This window comes from Hippopotamus amphibius, chromosome 6 (assembly GCF_030028045.1).
Source record: "Hippopotamus amphibius kiboko isolate mHipAmp2 chromosome 6, mHipAmp2.hap2, whole genome shotgun sequence".
In the NCBI taxonomy this organism is placed as follows: domain Eukaryota; kingdom Metazoa; phylum Chordata; class Mammalia; order Artiodactyla; family Hippopotamidae; genus Hippopotamus; species Hippopotamus amphibius.
The window spans coordinates 161,233,332-161,258,470 of NC_080191.1; the positions used below are offsets into that span (position 1 = coordinate 161,233,332).

Consider the following 25,139-nt stretch of genomic DNA (forward strand, 5'->3'; position numbering starts at 1 on the left):
GACCTGGGACCCCCGCTCCCAATCCCCCTGTTCCACACGCACCTGCCACCCCCCATTACCCATTCTTCTCTGAGCAACTTCCTTCCAGCTCCTCCCTCCCAAAGGCTCTCCCTGTTTGGCACTTCGTCCTCTTCGGCTGCCTTCTCTCTCTGACTTGGTAGACACCAAGTCCCTTTAGTGATAGGCGCAGCAGAAATAGGAGTAAAAAGATGGGGATGGGGTAAAGCATGGGAACAAATGAATAAGACAAAATGGAAGAAAGAAAAAAGATTTTGAATAGACACTAACAAATGAAGCCAGGCAGATTTTCTTGGCCTCAACAGAGGTTCAAGTGAAAAGACAACATGGGTGTGTTTAGAGGAACATGGATTTGGCTTGAGCCTGGCCATATGGCCTTGGAAAAACCTTTAGTTTCTTCATCTTTAATCAACCTCGCTGGGTTGTAGTGAGGAGTAGAAGAGACCACGTTTCTGAAAGGACTTTGTGATCTGTAAAGCACCGCACCAATGGCAGTTATTAGCATTCCTTAGAGGATAGGAGATGTCGGCTATGAGAGCAGGATGAGTTAGCAGGGTGTACGGGTGCCAAAGAAAGCTAATGTGGCCTCCGGAGCGAGGATGCGGCTCTGTACTTGTCCACCCGTTTCTGTGCTGTGTTCAGTTCTGGGAATCGCAGTTTAAGAGGGACCTTGGCAAACTGTCGTTCAAGAGAAAGTTGCAAGAATAGCTTAGGGTCTGAGAGTCATGACATACAAGGAATGATTTAAGGATTTAGAGGATGTTTAGTCTGGAGGGAAAAAAAATAAAGATTTAGTTAGGACAAGGTAGCTGTTTCCAAATATCTGAAAGCTGTCCTGCAGAAGAGAGGAGAGATTTATTTTGTGTTGCTAGAGGCCAAGTCAGGGCCCAACGATCAGAGTGAATGGCAGGCAGATTTGGGTGCAAGAGGAGCCTATCTAAGGCTTAGAAAACCACTCCCAAATGGGCTTCCTGGGAAGGTGGTGGGCTGCCCATCAGTGGACATTTTCAAGCAGAAGTGGCCATGCACAGACAGGTGTGGTCCTGCGGAGTGTGGCTTTGGCTGGAGGGTAGGCTAAGTGCTCTCTGGGAGCCCTCCCATTCTGAGACCATGACCATCTCCTTCTGATCTCTCTCATCTTTCTTAGCTGCTTCCGTCGCCATTTTTTGCTGCCTTTTGACTTTGTGTCCCCGCTGTGAGTGGCTTTAGGGTTTTAGGTTCAGAAATATTTCTGAATAATAAATGATAGTCTGGTTTAATGGAAAGTAGGAGGCAGAACATCTAAAAACAAAGGCAGTTTTGTTACTTTTAAGGGCACACAGTAACCTGTTACATGGTGGAAGCAGCAGGAACATGGTCCCCTGTGTTAGAAAATCTTGTAAATGTTACAGCAAATGGCTCATTCTTCGCTGTTGTTTAAAACTCAGACACAACTGCTAAAGGCATGTGTTCTTAAGTGGACCAGCATTTTCCTTGTTTACCCAGTTCTCTTTTTAGCAACACAGAGATTCAAGAAAACTCTCACTCTAAGAGTTCAGTATCATAAACGACTTTACAGATTCATGATTTCAGTGTTTTGCTGATTTGGTAACACCGAGTTCTGTACAAGAGGTGTTTTCTTGAATTCTTGCTTCTAGAAAAGCCATTTTCTTAAGGAAAATATTTTTCATGCATAGTTAGTGTTTCAGCTGGGAGGGTAATAGCTGAATTGCCCCAGTTGAATAGGCAGCTGAGCTATTTCCTGCATTTTCTTCTGCCCCCAAGTAGCAATTATGCATCTGTCTCACAGTGGCCCTGCCTCAAACATCCCAACCAACATTTCAGAAACCTCCACCTAGACTCAGAGGCACAAAATAGAACTCGGCAGATCCAGGTGGAAAGGGGAGGGAATGGGTAGGAGTGAGTAACATTTCGGGTAGGTTCCCTGGTGTTGGAGTCCGTGCCCAGCCCCGAGGATGACAGCAGGGACACGGAGAAGACTGAGGGTTCCAGGCATGAGTTCCAGGGCTTTTGTGGCAGGAAGAGCCTGGAGAGCAGACAGCAATGGCTCTTCAAACCCCGAGGAGTGGCCAGTCAGGGCAGGCTGGGCAGGGAGGTGAGGGCTGAGAAGGCAGCAGATTGGTACCCAAGCATCCCCGGCTCCATCCTCTGGGGCTGCTGTCCCATGGCAGTGCCCAGTCCCTGAGGCTGCTGTGTTGGGCCCTCACCTCCTTGGCCCCTACCCCATCCAGGTGTGACCTTAGACCCTTGGTTCAGGACAGCCTCCACCTGGAGACCAGCTGAGGGACTTGTTCTTGGGGTCTGAATTCTGGGATGAAGGGCAGCCAACTCTGACGTGAAGTCCACAGCCTCGCTTCCCTTTCACCCTTTCACTGCAGACCAGCTTCTTCTGTCTAAGTGTGCTCTTTTGCAGGCTCCTCCCAGAGCGGTCCTGCCCCCTAGAAGGTATGGTACAGTGGTTCTCAAGATTTTGGGGGCACAAGAATCTATCAACAGTCCCAGGTTATAAATATCAGATCACAGGGTCCCACTCTCAGAGATCATGATTCTGGAGATCTGAGCGGGGTCCAGGAGTCTGGACCCCCAAATGCTTCTGATGGTAAGCAGTCCATGGGCCACACTTGGAGAAATCCTGGTTTAGAGGAGAGAACATGAATCTGGGGGTATGAGAGAGACATAACTAGGATACTTCTTGTGTTACTTGTTGAGCAAGTGCACCACTTTTTTCTATGACTTTGTTTCCTCATCTATAAAATGCTAACCACTTCATAAGGGACTCTTCAGATGTCAATGAGATTGTGTACATAAAAGGTTCAGCAGGTGTTTCTTTAACAGAATTTTTGGCTTCCTCTCCCCCTCCTTCAATATCAGGAAAGTGACAATAGAGGTCCCCTTCTTCCTTGTCCTGGTGTATCAGTGGTACCCGGCTCCCCCAGCAGTGGGCAACTATGGAGAGGCTACAAAAGAGTCTAGAGAAGCACGCACATCTCCAGTGCTCTTGGCTGACCAGATAATCCTGATTTCTCAAGCAATGGCATGAAAAAAACCTACCAGGAGGTCAGAGGCCAGCCATCTGCTATCATTTTTATTTGAAGTAAACCACAGAATCAGACTTACACACACACAGTATGTTTCAGAACAAGTCCACGGCACTCTAGGCAGGCAGACAGGCAGGCTGCAGCAGGCACCCATTACAGAGTAGCATTGCTATGGGTGGGGGAGGCAGTGGAGGTGGACAAGCAGGAAGGAGGGATGTGGGCCCTGGCACCGTCTAGCTAGTTGCTGCTTCAGTCTCAGCTGGTAGAGCCTGCATTTAGGGGCCGCAGTTGAGGGGTGTTAGAACCTTTAGCTTCATTCCACCTGAGCCCAGGGTCACCCCCAGACATGGAAGTTTGGCTAAGTTCCCTAAGGGGAAGCAGTGCTTTTCTGTTGGCGGGACTGAATTCTCTCCAAACACACTGGCAATTAGAAAGGGTCAAAGAGCTTTGATACACAGAAGGGAAAATGTTTACGCTTCAGGGATTGTGCATGTGTGTCTGTATTTGTGTGTGTGTGTGAGTGTGTGCATGTGTAAATGTGTGTATGGCTGGAGGGCTTATCAAAGAGTTTCCTTGTCGTGTTTTTTTTTTTTTTTTCGTGTTGGCCCCCCACATGAGCTGATTTCTGAGCATGATCAGTCTTCAAAAGGGAAGGAATGCAGATTTGTAGGAGTAGCCCTCTGGGGTCAGCAGGGCTGGGGGCTGGTGGAAGACCCACGCGAAAAAGGGCAGCAGCATTTACCCCAGGTGAAGGCAAGACTGGTGAAGTGGGAAGGTCTTCAGCGTCCCCTTGTGTGATAGATGGAGAGAGAGCGGTCCCAGAAGGCTACAGGACACGTCCAAGGCCATGCGGCCGAGACAGGACTGTAGCCCCGCCCCGCGTTGTTCGTGTTTCCCAGGCAGGGCTTCTCCCTTCACACCACCGTGGCTCCCTTCCTCAGCAGCCTCGATGGAACGTTTGCCAGATTTTTCCAAGATAGAAGGGTCTTGTTTTCTGCAGAGAGAGAAGAGCATCCATCAGAACCTCCTTAACAGGTGGCTTGTTGGAATTACGGTTACTTGCGAACGATAATCCTTTCTCTGAGATGTTCTCCGAGCGTTGAGGATCATGGTACAGAGGGCACACAAGGTGACGTTCCCTCCTACAGGAGAGGGCGGCTGCACTGTAGGCTGGGTCAGCAACTTGCTGTCGGACCCTCTTCTCTTTAGTTGGGTCTCTTGCCGCTTGCCATCTGGAAAAGGAAGAAAAAAGATGCTGCAGGTGTATCTGCTTCCTTGTCAGGTGACCTGCCCATTAGACCACACTGCCTCCGTCAAGACTGTAAGCTACCTTGCCAGGTTCGAATAGATCAAAAGGGGGCACATTCTGGGGCATCAGGCCCTGTCCAAATGTTGACCTCGTCTGCTCCCTACCTGAGGGCCTGGGAAAATGGCTTTGGAGAGCAATTCTGTACATGGTGACACAGGAACAAAGGCCGAATGACCACCATCAGTTATTCAACTACCATCAGCAGAGCACAGATGTTACGCCATGTGGGTGACCAACTCAGTGTGAAAGGTTGGACTCGACATCTAAGGAAGGGCTTTTCCAACAAGAGGGGCCTGTGATTTCAGAACTCCCTGTTCAATGAACTTTTCAGATCAGTTGAGATAGTCTATCAAATTGTGATTCCAGAGGGTTATGTTTGTGGGATTTTGCTTATTTGTTCTTTTTTTGTTGACTTTTATAGAGTTAAAACCCTCTTAACTGCCATGGCCTCTAGTCCCTTCTTTGTTCCTGATTCTGTTGTTTTTACACTGAAACTAATATCCTTATGGTCTGGGATGCTGAACTATGTCATCTTGGGTTAAACGTCCCAACAGTTTTGTAACCACAAAGATGCTTTACAGCTGAGATGTGACTCAAAAGGTAAAGAGGAAAAGGAACGTGGCATTGAACACGGTGTAAGTGAGACACTGAGGACAAGTTCTTGATGGGAGAAGCTGAGACGTTGGCATGCATCCTGAGACTGGGCTCTGGACTATGTCCTCTGATCTTTTAAGCACACTTGCCTGGAGATAATAAAGTGGGTCGATATCCCCTTATGATCCCTCTGATCCTCTGATTTTATGTAGAAACAATCTAAAAATAGAATCATGGAGGGGGGCCGCGAGGGGGAAATGAAGGGAAGCATCATGAGGATAAAAGGAAAAAGAAAAAGTAGACACAGCAGGCCTTGGGGGTTGGGTGGAGGTTGAGAAAAGCAGAATATGATGGGGGAAACGCGGAGAAAGAGAGAACTGCACTGAAACATGTTGAGGTTAAGGTACATGCTTAGCAGATAGACATTGTTTAATCACAAAATATTTATTGATGAATACATGAATAAATGCATTAACCATCCTCTCCAGCCCCATTTTACAGGAGGAAAACCTGAGACGTGATATGACTTGCCCAAGTCCCTGCTGCTAACTGGTGTCAGGGTAGGAAGGGAAGCTGGCTCACGGGAGAAGCAGTGCAGTGCTGAGTGCTGGCAGGAGAGCGCTCCTGCTCACCTGATGCTGTGCGGGTAGCAGGTGCCCTTGGGTGGTACCCTGTGACGCTCTGAAGCAGACAGGCTGAGACTGCAGCCTTCCCCAGCACTGCTCCCAGCTTCCCAGGCCTGGAGTCACCGAGGCAGCAGCGCGGAGTGCGTTACTGCCGAGGGCCTCGTGGGTCCTCCCCCTCCCATTCTTTTCCTTGATGGCAGCAGAAGAACCAAACCCTGACCTAACATCGTCCCTCCTCCTCTTGGGAGCCATGTGACACTGCCACTGGATTTGGAACGTGGGCTCCTGGCCTTCCCTTGCTTTCTCTGTCTCCTTATTTCTCTTTGAGTTTCCTGAGTACAGGTCCCAGAAGTTTCTCTCCTCCCTCAAGAAAATGGAGTCTGGCACAGGACGGGAGTTCTTCCCAAGTCTAATGGAGGCAGGATCAATTTCCTGCAGATGACCTGCCTCTGAGAACATCTGACAGATTTCCAAAACCTCCCCCCTACCCCCCGCCTTTTCTTCCCTTTTTGGGGACGATGGGAATTCCCATCTATTTTGTCTCTCCCTCTGCCCTAGACCCTGCTCACTCACAAGCATCTCAGAAGGAACATTTGAGCTGGTGTCCTTCAAGTCATCAAGAAGGCTTCTGTCCTTCAATCCTGTTTTCTTTCTCTCACTGCTCCTCTGTCGAGATCCCAAACAGGATGGACTTATCACGGAAAAGGGCCGAGGAAAGGGCAGTGCCACCGCAAAGAGGGCTCGCCACGTGCAAGTGAGTGTTCTCTCTGTTATTTCCCCCTCAGGAAACTATGCCCATTTTGAGCACTGGGATATAGGAGGGGACCCGGTGCTTCCTCCTCCCTGCTACCCAACGACTCATGAACAGCAGTATAGACAAGCCTCTGGTTCTGAGGCGACAGAGGAGAGGAAAGTCACGTTGCCCAGAGGAGGCAGCATGGGTGTGCAGACCCGGCCCGCCATCGCCTCCGGGAAGGCCTGTCAAGAGCTCTTCTTTAAGCCCCTGGGAGCTCATGTGTTTTCACGCCCATCAGCGGATCCTGGGCTTCAAGGTGCCAGGGGTTAGGCTGGAGGAGGGAGCTCAGAGAGATCGCGTTCTTCAAAGAGGGGGTGCTCTGGGAAGAAAACATGTTCCCACTGGCAGGATGATGAAAGCAATTTTCATTCCCATCTTAGTCAACATCAGTTCTCATTCCTCGTGGCAGCAGTATCAGCAGAGGAGAAGGTGGTACATGGTCTTATGAGCCCCGTGGTATTGGGGGATGGAGTGTTGGGCTGGGGTGTTTCATGAGTCAGAGGTCTGCAGAAGTGCACTGGGGGTACAGATAAGAAAACGCATCCCCCTGACATGTGGGAAGTCGGATGGTTGCTCAGTGAGGTCCACCGGGCCCAGTCTGAGAAACAGGCCTTGGGTTAATATCAGGCCTTTCTCTCCAATTGTTGCTGCCACCTAGGCTGTTCTTGAATCATAAACTCGTTTCATGCATTGACTGAGATGAGCTGAATAGTCTGGAACCTGCTGTCCCTCATTTTACCATCTTCCCTTTCGTTGGGCAGTCACTTTTGGAAGCAAGCCAACCGACCACCTTGCCCACCATCTTGTCCAGAACATCCGCAATCAGCCCACCCTGACCCCAGAGCATGTGGAACGCTACCTGCTCCCCTTACACTCTGTGCACTGACAATGATAGCTCACCCTGCTAGGTGGGCCTCCCAGACGGTGTCTCAGGCTTGACACAGCTCCAGGTCAGTTGCCCCAGCAGAGGGCGAGGACCTATCTGTACACCTCAGCAGCTGCCCGCCCTGCCCCGGTCTAGCTCTCTCCTCCTCACATGGCGGGGGTAATAACTAGAACTGGTTTTGATGTAATCAAATGAATCTGCAGATATAATGTGTTACTCTTTTATTTGTCCCAACTAATACTGTGTGCCCAGTCTTCCTGTAACTCCTAATGCTTTAAACAATACTTATTTCAAAAATAAGAACATGCATCCTTCAGGTAAATTTCTAACGCCTCCAAGTACTTTGCATTTTCTCCCTGGCGTCATTAGTGATTTAACACTCCCCAGTTTAGAGTCTTTTGAGAACTTAGTTAACGTGCTGTTTACCTTCCTCTTTCCAGATTGATCAGGAGTGTTTTGGATACAGCTAAGATCTTCCTTGGGTTCCACCCAAAACTTTCTCCTCTCAGTGACAGAGCAGTGTCCTGGTTAACTTCCACTTGTGACAGCTGGATTCAGAAATGACTGAGCTCAGAGGTACAATACCCTGAAATCTTCCTCCAGCAAGGTGGATGATACACACAACGTTCAACACTTAAGAAAGGATCCCCTGTAATGATGTATGTGTAATATTTTGGTGTGAGGTGTCACGACATCTATAATTTAAAGTATTCAAGTGGAAAAAAGATGAAGCAAATGTGGCAAAATGATAACAACTGTTGAATCTAAGTGATGGGTCTATGGGTTCCTGCTGTACTTACGGCTCTACTTTTCTGTAGGTTTGAAAACTGTCATAATAGAAAGAAATTATTCCCAGATGTTCTAATTCCAGGAAGTATATGTAACTCGGGGTGGGAGCTTCAGGACGCTGATGGGGGGATGGGAGTGGGAATTGCTTAATCTTCTTAAGTTTATGACCATTACCTTAATGCCTGGTGTAGCACAGTGTGATGACTGCAAACCCTACACAGCAATTCCATGACGTCCTCTGTCATTAACACTTTCCATGCACGGATGGTTCTCTTAAAAGCTCTAGTTCTCAATCTTTTTACCTCAAGGACGTTGGGGAGAGAGGAAATATTTACCAGGAAAATTTTTCTTTTCTTGAAGATCATGCCATTTTCTGGTAACCAATTGTTACTAGTTCTCTTAAAAAAAAAAAAAAAAAAAGGACAAAAAAATAAAGTTCATCAATTATTTTGAAAGTACTGTGTTTTAATCCCTCAACAGCAGACTTTCTGGAATCTTTTTCTGGATTGCCATTTATATTGTGACATTTATGAATTCTTTTTTTTTTTTTTGTATTATCTAACATAAAAAGAAATTACCATTTTTATTACCCCTTACTTGTAATTCTTGGGAAGATTCCATTTTAAAAAGAATTTTTTTTGGAAAGGAAAAAGTTTTTTTGCATTATTCTAGAAGCAACCTTTTTACTCCAAATTATGATTCACTCAACACATTTTTAAAAGGACACTTCAAATCTCCATCCCACCTTTAGATATCAGGTACTAAATTCTGATGTCTGACGACCTGACCTCACGTCACTGGACCTTTGATGTGGTCTCTGTGTGTCTTTCAATATGATCTTTAACATTCTGCGAATACTCTGATCTGGCTGAGTCCTTCACCAGGTGTTCACGTTGCTGCTCTGTTCTCTGAGTGGTGTCTTAGGCAGTGGCCCCCAGTGCCTGGGAGCGAGGGCCCGAGAAGGGAGGTGAGCACGGCATGTATGGACTTGCTGCCACCCAGACCTGCTCTTGCCATTGGGCCGCTGTGCCTAAGTGAATGCCGTTTCCCACTCCAGTTGTGTGGAAGGGGGAGGGGAGGGACTCAGATTTTGAGTTTGAGAAGGAAGTAAGCACGCACAGGGGATGGGTTTGGGTGTAGCAAATCCCTGTCCCCGTGCTAGAAGCTCTGCGGCTTCAGCCAGGGCCCTGCAGGCACGAATGTGGGCTCTGAAAGGCAGATCCTGACAGATCTGAATCCCCGATCTGCCCCCATGAGATTTGCTCTGTTTCTGTTTCGTCATTTGTCAAATGGGGAACCATACAGCCCTGACTTCATAAGGTTCTTGTGAGGTTTGAAAGTAGTCATAAAAGCAATAGGCTTTGGACTGGACAATACATGATAGTTGTTATTTAATAACCATGTCATCAGTGCTTGGACATTTCCATTTTACCATGAACTCAACATTAAGTTGTTTTTTTTTTTTTTTTTTTTTTTATAAAAAGCATTTCTCAGTCTTTTCTTCCATTTTTGGACTGAGTGTTCAGGCTCATCTCCCTTGCCCAAATAAACCTGTTAAAAAACCCAGTTCTCTATCTCTTTTCATCTTATGAGTCTGTATCTTATGCTGATCGCTTACTGTGTTGTAATTCCACTTCTGTGCTGTCTTTTGTCAGTTCTGACCTGATCTCTAAGAACTAGATGGCAAATATTTCTGTCTTTTTGTCCAAGCTGAATTTCATATTTCCTGAATCATGAAGCTGCCCTCCATGTGACCTAGAAAGCCTTTTGAGGATCCATATTTAGCTGTATCCATCACTCAACAGATGTCTGAGTAGTTAAAGGCCCCCATGAGCTCCCTCTACATCCTGTGGTTTCAAGTTCCTGAGTTGTTAGTTAAAAAGCTTTCATCCCCTCTACCCGCCTTCCCCTATCCATTCCAGGGTAGAAGGACAGATATCTACTTTAGCTATTCATTCATTTAACAAATATTTACTTATTACCTGCTACATGCTTGATACTGGGTTAGATGTTATCGTCCATGCTACCAAACTACATTTTCTAATTTGACCCATTTAGACGAGTCCTCGAAGTTTTCTGATTATTCCTCTAGAATCTTCATCGAGCATCCAATTAAATGGTCTCTTCTACCTGTAGTGTTTCCTGGCCTCTTGGGAGACTTGGAGGCTTAATTGCAAACCCTGGTGCCTTGCTATAATGCACTTGCCATCACATCTACAGATTCCAGGATAACAGAGATTCGGTTTGGGATCCATCTAAGGGAGTTTAGTTAGCAAACGAGGCTGCAGGGCTCTGCTTGTCATCTTGCACCATGGACATGAAGAATGAAGTGGTAGCAAGGGCAAAATGCCCCACAAGTTAAGCAGCTCGTTTCCAAAACCCCATGGTTTTCTGTGTCCCTGGTTTCCTACAGAGATGCCCAGGAGGAAAGATGCCTCTCTGCTTTTTGAGCTCTTTGGATCTTGCCATTAGATAGCATCTCTTGGCATCTGAAAGGCAGCCTGCCATTCTGTTCTCCTGTGGAACACAGATGGGCCAGCCCACAGCCCTCACTAATGAGGATCACATGCAGAGCCTTCTTGCTGGAGGCTCCCTTCCACAACCCTAGCTCTCCTTCCCCGTGCAGGCCAGTCACTGCTGACCATGGCATTTAAGTCTGAGAAGGCTGCTTGCTGCTCTCCCACTCAGAGTTGAACAGAAAAATCTATTAGGCAGGCCTTGGGAAACGATTCTCATTCAGCTAGAATTCGAAACATTGAGGATTAAGGGATGGCTGCCAGTTTGATGGCAAGGGTGAAGTTTTGGGTTCTAGCTGCCCATGGAGGCTGTTGAGTTTTGGTATAAGCAAGCCCTGGAATTTCTTCCGTAGGAACATGAGTAGATGGCCATACAGAGGTTGACCAGACAGGACATCAATTTGTCACTGCTGTGTAATCTCACCCAGGATGATGGTAAAATTGGAAATAGTGAGATAAGAAGGTTAAAGGCATTAAAATATAGTAGAAAAAGCATAAATGTTGACGTAAGACAGATCTGTGTCAAGTCTTAGCTCTGCTACTTGCTATCCGTTTGACCCTGGACAAGGTACGTCACCTTTCTATGCACTAGCTCCTTTATCTGTGACATAACCAAAATGCCCAGATCATGGGCTGTTCTGAGGATTAAATGGGATAGCACATGAAAAGGCCTTGGCACAGTGCCATAGACTCAGCAAGCCATAAATGAGAATTTCCTTTCCTGTTTTCTCTCTATAGTAGAAAGTTAAAAGATGGACTTGAGTATGGTGGAACATTAAGGTGAGCTAAAAACAATGGCCCCATGCAAAATTCTGCACAATTCTGTTCACCTGTTTTATGCAAAACTTGATTGGTATTTGAAATGTGGGATAGTTTCTTTTTCCTTGCTATTTATTGCAAGTCATATGCACATCTAGTATTTGTGACTAGGAGAAGAGTTCCAAACTGCTAACGTGAACAGCAACAGAAATGCAAAATCTCTTTTGGGCTTAACACTGTAACTCATTCCTTTAACTTTCAGAGCTGCCAAGGAAAGATCACCACCACCACTAGCTGTCCCTGAGGGTGCCAATGATTCTGGTCAATCCTACCATGTACAAGTGTGCTCTAACTGGTCAGTACCAGTTAGACCAGAAAGTACTCTTCTAGGACAAGGAGAAAAGTACTTTAGAAAAGTACTTTATGAATATTATTTTCTGATCCAGAAATCTCACCAGGCTTTATTTTTCACTCTCTTAGAAAACAACGGACACTGAGGTTTGCTGCTCAAAAGGAAGTAATAGACCTATTGATTTAACATTGATGCCTACAAAAATAGTTTCAACAGCTTTTCAACAAGGTAGATCAATCACTGCTTGTTCCTCCTCAACTGGGTCAAGGCTCTTCCTATAAGAGCAGGTGATTGTTCATTCTTCCACAAAGCAGCTCTTTCCATATTTGGCCAGCTAGCTCCAAGAGTGGTCATTAAATTGAATAAACATTGATCCTTTCCACAACTGTGTTCTTTAGACCTGGTTCTGTCCTCTGGAGCTACAAAGATGAAATCTGACCCCTGGCAGCTATCGTGTTTCCCCCTTAATTTTCCCCCAATCCCTTCTCCACTCAGGAAACAAAGAGGCCAGATCCTTGATTCTTCCTTGAAGACATGTAGAAGGGAACAATAAAAGTAGTTAAACAATCACAGAAGAAACTAGAAAGAGTGTCTTCAGGGTAGAGACTCCTTGTTCTAGAAAAGTCCTTTATGGGATATTATTGCAGAGGATGGTTACCTGCATATTCCTACCTCCACAGAGAACAAAAAGAAGAAACGGTGGCCTTATGGCAGTGCTTCCAATCTATAGATGTTGACAGACAAATAAAAGCCCACCATGTCTTCTAGAAGGCGATCTAGTATTGACCACAGAACTCTGTGCTCATGGAGTGTTTTACGGATACTGGTATTGTGTGAAACACATTTTAGGAAATTATGGTTTCAGATACGCTGCGGAAACTTAAACTAGACTTTCAAAATAACTTCCTGATTGATTATGGTCAGATACTGGAACTGGTGGCTCAGGAACACTGAAGTTTCCTTCCTTGGAGGGTTGGTAGACTCTTCCTCTCTCCCCTTCTCTCTCCCTTCAGTATCAGCATTTGGCATCCACCTAACTGGGAGCTGTGGGGTGTAGGTTGGTGACACAGGGAATCTGGGATTCTAGATCCTTCCCATCCCCAGCATCTATTTTTATGCATCCCAATCGTGGTAGTGTTTCACGGAAGCTTCAGCCTAGCTGGGACTGAGGGTTTTGGCCAAGAGGAGAGGGGGGCTAGAGATGGGAAAAGTTGATGCAATTATTTTTGGCAGGAGTTGGAACCAAAGCAGCAGGAGAGAGTAAGTTTTAAGACTCTCTGGCAAAGTAACTTCCTAATCTGTCACTGGGTATGTGTAAAAAAGTGATTAGTGGGTCTCTATATTTATCATGATTACTCACAAATATGTAATTTACATAATATATACAGCACATTAAGTACTATGTCACCTTATATAATGTGCGTATGTATAATGTATATGCATGTTATGTAACGCCAGTCTGGAGGCTCTTCCAGATTCTGCCAAGTATTTCCTAATTTATTTGGCAATTTTCACATATCTTTTCCATCTGTGGAAAGAACTCTCTTGAGAGGAGCTGGTCTCTGACCTGAAATATAATCATCCCACTTGAGTCTATCTCCATTCTCAACTCACTGGAGGAAACCTACAAAGACCAAGTCATAATGAGATGCAACGCCTGGCCCATTTGTCCAGGGACAACATCATGTATTGAAGATTTCCTGTTTCACTCTTTTCATTGCTAGAGGGTTAGAAGCGTGGGGGCAGGTGAGAACATGCCTGTGGCATGGTTAGAATCAGAGCAGGATGAGGAATAAGGGAGGATTCTCCCCTGACTGCCTAACTTTGAGAAGTTACTACATTCTGGTAAGCCTCGTTTTCCTCATTATTGAGATGAGGCTGAGAATACCTCCTCTGTCAACCTCAGGGGTTGCTGTGAGGAGCACTATAGGAGGTCCTCCACAGTGAGAAACCACAGTCTCAGGAGTTAATGGATGAGTTGCAAAGTCAGATTAAACAACACTAGACTTACTAAGGTTACAAAATTGAAGGTACAATTTCACCGATGTTTGTTACACTTTAAGGCTTTAAGGAGAACGTGGGCCATGTCTCTCAAGCAACACTGCCAGTCTTGTGCACCAGAGTGTGCAAGCAGGGGCCCGTCTCTGAGTTGTGAATCTCTAGGAGTCACTTTCACCTGGCGATAGTGCCATGTCTCAATAGCCTCAATCTTGAGCGGTTGGGGCCGAAACACATGCAAGAACTTCTGTGAACGTCTTAGAATCAGTGACACCCACACTGAACCTGCCTGCGTTTCAGAATGAAGTGGCTTCCAAGATAGCACCTGTTGTCATTCTGAGCTTGCTAGTCCCACCTCCAAGGACATTGTTCAGGACATTCTTCTGGTGGCCTGTTTTCCCCTTGCCTGATGTCCTGCACTGTTAGGTTGAACAGGATGGTCCCAGATCTCTAACTCAGACGGTCCTAGATGACTGCTTCCTTCAGAGTTAGGCTCCGTTGGTACACACAATATTAATTCTCCCTTCCTTGCACAAAGTTCCTGACCCAGTGCAAGGAGATCAGAGGGAGCTCAGTGGAGTGATGGCGAGTGGGTCCACGTTTCCTTTTCAGAAATCTCAAAGGGGATGGAGGCTGAAGGAGCAAATGTGCTGAGGCGAATGTTACTTTCCACCAACGGAGCTCTCCACAGACTTGCCCTCAGGGAAGGTGGTGATGCTGGCACCAGCTGAATGAAGCCCACTGAACTCTGCTGAGGACTTCTGGGCACTGGCTGACAGCTCCTTGCTGAAGGTGCCTCTGTCCTCCTTGTGCCTCTCCACTGAGGTCATCCGGGCAGCCAGGGCTGTTTCTAGATTAAGAGACTATGATGATCGTGATGAGATGACATGTGGAGAGTTTAATCTGATGATCTGTCTACTGCCTTCAACCCCACACCAACTTCTCACCAGGTCAGGCCAGAGGGAGTCTCTGGGAAGCACTGTGAGGCCTCATTTTCTCCTGTGGGCTTGCCCCATCCACACATGTGTCACGTGTTCATTCCTCCCTGGCAACCTGGATCCAAACGGAATCGCTTCTCAGTGACCAGAAATGACCCTATTCCAAGATGTGTAGGTTCTTCTCTCTATTAAGTATCTTTTTAGTGGCACCTAGTTCCAAACCATATTAGCTAGGGTACCATGGACAAGTCTCTTAACTTTTCCGAGACTCAGTTTCCTTATCTGACAAATGGGAGAGTAAATCCTGCCCAGCATAGCTTTCATGGTTGTTTTGAGGATCCAGAATAGAAATTCTCAGTCTCTTTACGATAAAGAGCTACTTTAGTTTCCCTTAAACCTCATGATCACCAAGGGGAAATGTGTCTTGACAATGAAATGGCAGAAACAGGGAGTAAGAACCTTCTTTTTCCTTCCCACTTTCTGTTCTTATACTGCATATTTTTTCTCAATCAGGAAAAATCCACCAGTAAATAAATATTTATATATATAAATATATATATACTACATATATGTACACACACCTAAGAGCGTCAGAAGGGCCTTCAGTTCGTGTTCTGGGAGCAGAAGGTGCCAGGAGGGAACCGCCTGATGGCTTTTCTCCTGGTCTCAGCAAAAGGCCCTTCCCTCCCATCTTCTTTGCCTTCAGGAATAGTCTGCCACCAGGGCTTGGAACTCAAACAGGAAACACGCTTTGGCTTGAAAAAGAAAGAAGCTGGGGGTGGTTTTTTTTTTTTTTCCTCTTCCCTTTTTTACACAATATTATGACACCAATTTGAAAAATAAATCCCAGTTTCTCTGCTTTCCCTCCCAGGTGTTCACAGAACTAAGAAAATAAATACCACATCTAAGGTGTGCTGTGCCGGCAGCTCTGGGGGCTCCTGGAGCCGGCTCTAGACAAACACACAGCCACCAGAAGGCTTCAGGAACATCACGAGTGCCCACGGACAGCGCGCAGAACCAAGAAGGGAAACACAGCTTTCCACAGCCTTTCTGCCTCCTCAGCAAGTTCGGGGAGAAGCTGTCGCTCGAAGGACAACCGAGAAACCAGCGTGCGCGTGCTGAGCCCTGCCAAGGGCTGTACTCTGAGACTCGGAGGCGTTTTTGTCTCCGTACAGAGGGACCTTTGTGAGAGTCCTCTGGAACGCAGGCTCTTTCCCTTGGCCACATCCGATCTCACCATAGGCAGGAAACCTTCAGCCTGCTCCTCTCCAGAGCGCGGAAACTTGCAGGGCTGGTGGAAAGAAAGGGGGGAGGGTCTCCTTCAGTCTCAGAAAGTCCCGCTCAAGACCTTCTGGGAAAGTGGAGGTTGCTGCACAAGCCAGCCACACCCTGGAGGGCCCTACGTCCATTCAAAATGTCCTGCCAGCACGGGCTCTGCGGGAGTGTGTCCATGGTTGAAACAGAATGGATGTCAGGGTGAAGCTTTCTTCCTGAAGGGTGGCTTGGCTTCCACTGGTTGGAGAAGAGTGAGTGTGTGTGTGTGTGTGTGTGTGTGTGTGTGTGTGCGCGCGTGTTTCAGTTTCTTGTCTTCTCTCTTGGTTGAACTGGCATCGGGCACAGTGTCTAGTCTTTTGAACGGCTTTTCCTCCTCAGAGAAAAGAAACTGCTCTTCTGGGGGGGCCCCATCATCATAGGCGCTTGGTTCTTGTGAGTAATTTTAATCTAAAAGCAAAGAGGCAGAAATGAATTAGTGGCCTGCAGATCCCAGGAGTCTATGGGAACGTGAGCTGCAGAGAGAGGAAGGGAGGCTAGCTTCGGGCTGGAAGGAGCCCCATGCCGAAGGACGACTGTCCTTGAACAGCTTCAAAATTGGCAACTGGACCCTGATTGGGCTTGGTGTTTGGCACTGCTGGAAGCGAGAGGCGGAAACACCAGGGAGAGACAGGTGTGAGCTTCCCACGTGGCGATCAGCTCACACCTGTCTCGTGTCCTTGCTATTCATAGACTCTCAGAATGTCACAGCCGGAGGAGACCTCAGGGACCATCTCATTCAACCCCTCTGCAGGACTGATAAAGGAATGGAGATCCCAAGGCGCTTCTGAGCCTTGGATTAGCCTAAGGTCACACAGAGGGGGGTGGAAGAGCCAGAGCCCAGTTCTTCAGATTCCCCACCTCCACTGCTCCTGGCCATTCCCGCCTGGGCAGTGCAGAGGTGTCAACCAGGAACTCCAAACTGACCCAGAGGCTTCCGTCTGACCTCTGACCCGAGCGCTGCTCACGTGGGACGTTTCCAAACGAGTCTCTTAGCCGTTTCCTCTTTTCTTAGTCTTCTAGGGGAGACCCAAGTTTCTTTTAAAAGCTTTTATTTTTTTCAATTTCAGGTTTGAGTGCTTTCTCCTGCAAACTTTAAGTCAGTTGGAAGTGAAAGACACTGGTGAATTCTCATTTTATTTTGTCTTTCTTCCCAACCTTACCCTCAGGGTGTGGCTTCAAAATGCCTACTCCCTATTTGAATGTGGCCTGGTACACTGATGCGTTGATAACCTGCATTGTCAGTCCATCAACATTTATCAAGTCAGGAGATGACGTGGTACGTCAACAAGAGGTACTTAGGATTCAAAGATCTGGGTTTGGGTCCTAGAACTCCCCCTTCTTTGCTGTGACCCTTTGAACAAATCATTTAGCCTTCAAAAGCAGTGCTTGCTGAACTGTAACACGAGGATAGTAACATTTGTTTTATTTTTCTCACAAAGTTGTTGTGAAGATCAAATGGCAGACTGTCAATGAAAGCCCAATGTAAACTGTAAAACGGAAGGCACCAGTTCAATAACTTAGCTCACACTGGAGGAGGAAAAGATGTCTGTCGAAAGAAACACAGTCTATGAAACCATTCTCATGATTTTTACCACCTTTTGAAATGACAGTGTGACCCCAGAGAGCAACAGAAGAACACTTGAAGAGAGAGACCCATCTCTCTCTTCAATGTAGGATAAACCAAGTGGTGTCAAAAAGAAGCTAGGTAAGGAATGAGAAGAACCTGAACGGAGCAATCGAGGAAGAATTGTAAGATCTGAAAGGAAGGGAAGAAAATGTGTTGGTGAAAGAGAACGTGACAGCACTAGGTTGAGGGGCTACATATCAGCGGGGTGAATGTGGACCAAAGGATGAGAAATGAGGTCAGGGATACAGGTGGGGCAGTTGGTATAGGGCTTTAAAGGGGAAGCCGAAGAGCTTGGGTTTAATATGAGGTAAGGGGGAACCAGGATGACGTTTTAAGCTGGAGAATAACATGAAAAAAAGAGTCTGAAGGGAAATCTTCAGGATAAGCTGGAGTTGGGGAGAGTCTGGCTAAGAAGGTTCTACTGCATGCCAGGTTTAAACTCATCAGGCCCCAGGATACAGAAAGAAAAAGACGGGACCAAAAGTCATCACACGGAATGAGCGTAACCTGGGGGAAGGAGGCTGAAAACAACTGTTAGGTTGGTTTCCAGCAGCCCGGAAATCCAGGAGGGGAGTACGTCTCTGCCTTGTGGTAGTCACCAGGGGAGCACCGCAGTGACACATCAGGCAGCGTTCTCTGTTATGTGCCTTCTTACGGGCACCGTCTTTCTCTCAGTATTCAGGGAGGTGAGGCACAGACTGGGGCGTCTGACGGCACTTATCTGTGGCGTGCAATTCAGCCCCCTCTGATGGTGGTGACTTGTGGCACATTTCCTTGTGGTAAGCCTTCTCCACTCTGGAGCACAGGAGCCCCGAGCGGAAGAAGAAATCACCTTATTCACCTTGGTATTCCCTGAGCCAGCACAGAGCCCGTACCTGCTGTGGAAGTACCCGACTGTTTAGCACAGCCAAGAAGAACAGGGGAATGTCCTGGCCGTGCAGCTGGCCGTGCTTGGGCAGAGGGTGGCAGCTGCTGCACTGCTTACATTTCCCGCTGATGGAGCCCATTTTTTAAGACCATAGAAGACCCTTGCTTCTCCTTTTTCTCCCTCTAGCTGACCAATTTATTTGCTTTTAGCACCTCCAGGGCAAAGAGGAGGAAGTGAAACTCAAATCCCTCCCATTCGTGTTTTCAGCAGTTTTGACAAAGGTCTTGATGGGGCAGGAGTTTGGAGATGCTGGGTAACGTGAGGTTTTGATGTGGTTTGTGGATTCTAGTACTACAGATAACTGGGAATTCACTGTATGTACATACACTGGGGGCAAGAACGATGAGATCATGTCCTCATCTTGAGTCAAAGAAATGTCAGTATCTTACCCTCTCATCCTCAAATTAGGAGGGGCTAGTGGATTAAATAGTTAAGATCCCATTTTAGGAGGTAGCTGGATGTGGCTAAATCTGCCTTTTCAACCCCTGATAGAAAGAGAGCACCCCACATTTCTGTAGTTAGAACCCAGACTTCTCTGGTAATTGGGCAGGTCAGGCAATTAACTAAAGCCTGTATGATTGTCTTAAAAACATTGCATCACATTTATAGCACCTGACATGCACTAGGGACAGCAGCCCCATGCTCTTAGTTTTCTGTTTTATTACAGAGAAAATCTGTTAACAGTTAAACATGTCACATTTTCCTTAGAAAGTCCTTGTTCATAGTGCAGTAATAGTCGCCCATTTCCCCTTCCCTAGCTAGTAACATTTAATTCTTTAATGGACTCTGGGGTTTTCTGGTTTTGTTTTTGGAGTGTACTTTGAGGTGAGAGGTTAGCATACAGTCATCCCTTGGTATCCATAGGGTATTGGTTCCAGGACCCCTGGGAATACCAAAATCCACAGGTGCTGCTTTTATACAAGTTGGTTGAGTAAGATGGTATAGTATTTGCATATAACCTATGCACATCCCATAGACTTTAATCATCTATGGATTGCTTAAAATACTTAATGCAAACGCTATGTAAATAGTTGTCAGCACACAGCAAATTCTAGTTTTGCTTTTTGGAACTTTTCTGGAATTTTTTTTCCTGAATATTTTCTATTCAACGTTGGTTAACTCCAAGGATTTGAAGCCCACATATGTGGAGGGCCTTCTGTATAACGGCATTTTCCCAAACAGGCAATTTCTTGGATACCATATGTTAAACAGTCCATTACTTTCAAATTAGTTTATGATCTTTCTTTTTTCCTTCATTAGTTTTTATGTACACTAGGGTTTCTCTTCTGTACTATTGATTTATCTATCCAATATTGTGCCAATTACTGTGGCTTTATAACTATTTTAATATCTTGTGGGAAGTCGTTCTTCACAGTTCCTTTATAAAATGTGTTAGCTATTGCTCTGTGTTGTCAAGTTAAAAAAAAAACTGCATTAGAATTTTGTTTGGGGGGACTTCCCTGGTGGTGCAGTTGTTAAGAATCCGCCTGCCAATGCAGGGGATGCAGGTTTGAGCCCTGGTCCGGGATGATCCCACACACTGCGGAGCAACTAAGCCCGTGTGCCACAACTACTGAGCCCACCCACGTACTGCAACTACTGAAGCCCTCATGCCTAGAGCCCATGCTCCGCAACAAGAGAAGCCATCACAATGAGAAGCCCATGCACCGCAACGAAGAGCCAATGCAGCAAATAAATAAATAAATTCATTAAAAAAAAAAGAATTTTGTTTGGGGGTCTCTATTTAGAAACATGGGGTCTTTCTAAATAAACATGGGATGTTTCGAAATTCAAATCTTTTAAAAAATAATAGTCTTGAAGTCTTCTTCATCTATTTTTCACAATTCAATTTGGTATTTTGTTTTTTGCCATTATAATACTTAAACTTTTTTCTATTATAGTCTTCTGATTGGTTATTTCTGGTATGTACAAAAGCTGTTAACTTTGGTCTTTCTATACAGCCCCACTGAAATAATTTAACCTATGAGGTTTTCAGTTGATTTTATTAGCTTTCTATAAACAGAATAATATCTGCAAATGACAGTTTTGATTCTTTTTCAAACAGTTATATTTCTTTTCTGCTTCATGTGTTTTGCACTGGTTAGAACTTCCAAACAACATTAGCACACATCTTATTCATAATTTTAATGAGAATTCCGCTGGTGTTTTACATAAAATATTAGTTATTGGTTTAAGATAGATATTTTTGGGGAATTCTCTGGAGGTCCAGTGGTTAAGACTCCACACTTCCACTGCAGGGGGCATGGATTTGATCCCTGGTCAGGGAACTAAGATTGCACATACTGTGCAGCAAGGCAATGAAAAAAAAAAAAAAAAAAAAAAGGAGAGCTATTTTATTTTGAGGAAGTGTGTCTTTCTGGTCTGAGTTTTTTAAGAGTTTTTATCTTTAAAAATCAGAAATGTTGAATGTAATTGAGTATTTTGGGGTCATCTATTCATATTATCATGTAATTTTTCTATCTAAATGTATATAAGAAGATATTCTTGTATTCCTCTGACATATTCTTCTTGAGGAGTGAATGATTCTTTCATTATATTTTTCAGTTCTGTCTACTGATACATTAAAATTTTTGTGTCATTCATATTTGAGATTGGTCTGTGGTTTTCTATTTTTAAGCATAGTTTTTGTTAGGTTTTTGTATCTGTCTTAACTTTATGATCATTGTAGATGTAATTCTTTGAAAACATTTTTCATTTCATTAATGGTTACCTAAGATTTTTATAAGATGTTCAAGTTTATTAGAATCTAGATAACTATATATATGTCATACAATGTCATTAAATAAACCATTACCATATTTATATTTATATTACATATATTATATATTAAACATTTTAATATCTCTAATCTCTGTTTTTCTTTCTCTCTTTTTAAAATTAGGTTGTCAAACATTTGACAGGTTTAAAGAACTAGTTCTAGATTTTCCTGTCTTCTAATTATTTAATTTCTAATTTTATCTTTATTATTTTCCTCCTGCTTTTCCTAAGTTTGTTTTATTATTGTTCTTTTAATTTGGGGACTATTCATTACATTTTTTTTCCTTTTCAAACAATTGAAATATATGAGACTTTGAATTTACTTCCAGATACAGTTTAGGCTATATTCTATAAGTTTTGAATGAGAGCTGTCTAATTTTTATTATTTTTTTAAATAGTCAATAATGTTGGCTTTAATCTCCTCTATTATTCTTTAGGAAAATTTAAAAATCTCTGAGTGATTGGATTTTGTTTTTCATTTAATCTTCTATTATTAATTTCTAGTTTTACTGCTTTGTGGTCACATAAAACAGACTTTACAGTTTCTGCTTCTGGATTTTATACCTATTTTTTCTTTGTGAACCAGTTTATGATCTATTTTAGTAAATATCCTATGACTCCTTGAAGAAATGTGATTATTTAAGGCATAATTATTTCATCCAAGTTTAATTTTTAAATTGAGGTATAATTGACAGATGACATTATATTAGTTTCAGGTATACAACTTAATGATTTGAGTTTGTATATATTGTGACATGATCACCACAAGTCTAGGTAACATCTGTCACCAAAGTTACAAAATTTTTCTTTTGATAGGAACTTTTCAGATTTACTCACTTAGCAACTTTCAAATTTGCAATACAACATTATTAACTATAGTCACTCTGCCGTATGTTACGTCCCCAGGACTTATTTATTTTATAAATGGAAGTTTGTACCTTTTTATCTCCTTCACCTATTTCACCCACCCTGCTCCCTCTACCCCCACCTCTGACAACCACCAATCAGTTCTCTGCACCTGTGAGCTTGTTTTTTTTAAACCCAAGTTTTATGTTATTTACTTTTTTTTTACAACTTGACCTCAAAGACAGAAACAAATATTTTAAAGCCTCTCATTACCTTTCTGTCAATTTCTTATATATGTATTTTTTCTCAGAATAGACATCTATACTGTTTTATACAGTACATATTTTGATTCTAAATTTTAGACAACTAAAATTTTATGACCATTACATCTCAAAATTGAGTGTACTTTTTATTAAATAAAAAGTGACATTCTTGAGAGAGTAGCATTGACATATATACACTTCCAAATGTAAAATAGATAGCTCGTGGGAAGTTCCTGCATAACATAAGGAGATCAACTCGATGATGGGTGATGACTTAGAGGGCCAGGATGGGGATGGTGGGAGGGAGTTGCGGGAGGGTGGGGATATGTGTATAAATACAGCTGATTCACTTTGGTGTACCTCAAAAATTGGCACAGCAGTGTAAAGCAATTATATTCCAATAAAGAGCTTAAAAAAAAAAGTTACATTCTTTATTCCATCGTATGCTTTTGGCATTTTGGAAGGTTATTTTGCCCTGAATTATTTTTTACTTTTAATTTCTCTATGCTTGATAAAAGATAAGATAAAAAGATACATATATCTTTTTGTTTTAGATGTATCTCTTTAAAAGAAGTATATCATTGGATTTTAACTTTTAACCCAATAGGAGAGTTTTATTCTTTTAATAGGGAAGTTCATTATTGATATATTTAGTCTTAACCTCTTTTATCTTAATCAAAAAAATTGTAAATATTTTCTTTTTATCCACTTTCTGACTTGTGCTATATTGATAGGGTTCATAAACTTTAAATTCTCCCAGATTTGAAAAGTGTGTGCCCTGTTTTTAGCTTCACTAGTAATAATCTGGTTATTAAAATTTTCTTCAGATTTACATTTTGTAATTACCAACGTGAAGAGAGACAATGAAAAATTTAACATTTTTATTACATCTTTCAACAATGTCTCCCACATGCTTTCAGCCTTGGTGAACCTAACTTTAGGTTTGGGATCCAAGTTATGAATGTTTACATTATATACCTTCTCTTACAAAAAATCATTTTTGTCATTTGCATTCAGTTGCATAACCACATTTAACAGTTTTTTTTAAACTTTATTCTAATTTAACTGGTTTTAATTTTTACCACAAGTTCTTTTGTAGCTGTGATGTCCCATCATTAAGCCTTCAATTTGGATCACTTCATAGTATGTGCCTTCAGGAAAATGTTTCAAAAAGGGTCCTTTCGTTTTAACTCTTGCACGTTTAAGAATGACTTCCGGTTACCTTCTGCTGTGGACCAAATTGTGTTTCTCCCCTCCAAAAATTCATATGTTGAAGCCCTAACCCCCAATGTGAGTGCATTCGGAGATGTGGCCTTTATGGAGGTATTAAGGTTAAATGGAGTCATAAGGGTGGGGCCCTAATCCAATAGGACCGCTGTCTGTATAAGAATAGGAAGAGACATCAGCAGTAAATGCACACAGAGAAAAGGCCATGTGAGGACGCGGTGAGGAGGCCGCTGTCTGCAAGTCAGGAAGAAAGGCCTCACCAGAAAGCGACCCTGCCAACACCTTCATCTTGGACTTCCAGCCTCCAGAACTATGAAAGACTATGTTGTTTATGCCACCCAGTCTGTGATATTTTATTAGGGCAGCCCGAGCTGACTAACATATCTTCACATATGGATTTCCATGGACTGCACACCATAAAAATCATTGGGACACAATTTTTTTTTTTCATAGGGAGCTGCAATCTCTGAAGGGTTGCATGGAGAGAGAGTGGACTTAGGAGGAGTATTTGGCGATTTTAAAACCAGTGATTGGATTTGGAGGAAGGGCAGTCCAATTTCCAGATACCACTGAGCTAGGTGGCCGAGGGTTTGCCTTCTTGCAGTTTGTTTTTTCTTTGTTTGTTTTCCTTTTAGGAGACAGGAGGAGCTTGAATAGATTTTTCTTAATTCAGCTCCCTCAAAATTATAAGTAGTACAGATTCCCTCCATCCTTCCCAACTCTAACAAGGTGGTAAGATATTATTAGGTTTTGCTATAGTGTATTTTCATCCTTTTCTTGGACTTCATAGAAACCAAAAGATTGAGGTAAGATGTTGCAGAAAAAGTTCTACTTTCGATAACCTTTATAAAAGAAACCATTACTAAAGTCTCTGTCTCTAGGGACTAATTTTACAATTTTAAGTTACATGGAGCAAAGAGTTACAGAAATAAATCTACAATTCAGGCCCAGTAGCTGTCCCATGAAAACCTTTTCTCTAGTAGAAGACAACTTGATGTTCTGAAGGGCTCCAAATAGCAGGTTATCAAGGTATCTGGAAGCTCCGAAACACAACTTCTGTCTTTTGAGATTTGCACACTCACGATAGTATTGGGGGTGTTACTAACATAGTATCTCGGTGAACACCCTGGGCTCTGAACACCAGGACAGTGGTTTCTGCTAACAAAGGTATGGGAAGTCAGGGAACGGGGTATGTTCCCTTTATTTTTGTTTGTTCAATTCTTTATTCATTGCTAAACAAATATTATTGTGCAACTATTACAAACCAGGCACAGTGCTAGATTTTAGGTAATATGGGCCACAGAAATGCCGTAAAGAAAATAGATAACCCATGTGGCTACCCTTTCAGGGAGTTTTCAGGTGGGTCCTCCAGCCTGAGGGTGCACCTGGGGTGCAGCATGTCTGTTCACTGGGGGAATTCTCCCCCAGGAGCCCTGATGGTCATCGAGACTAGGTGGAAATTCTGGGGTAAGTGTGCAGATTTAGCTTCCACATAAAGAAGCACTTTCTGGTGATTAGGCTTGTTCATCAGAGGGAC

At 43.9% G+C, this 25,139-nt stretch overlaps 1 protein-coding gene across 4 annotated transcripts in view; it reads right to left on the bottom strand.

The window, feature by feature from the left end:
- Positions 1–15,422: 15,422 nt before the first annotated feature.
- DGKG (diacylglycerol kinase gamma) overlaps positions 15,423–25,139 on the bottom strand; it is a 152,879-nt gene continuing 143,162 nt past the window's right edge. For all 4 annotated transcript variants that reach the window (XM_057738604.1, XM_057738603.1, XM_057738602.1 and 1 more), the window contains one exon: positions 15,423–16,341. In XM_057738604.1, coding sequence (XP_057594587.1) covers positions 16,243–16,341 — 99 coding nt within the window. In that variant the 3' untranslated portion in view covers positions 15,423–16,242. The remainder of the gene's footprint in view (positions 16,342–25,139) is intronic.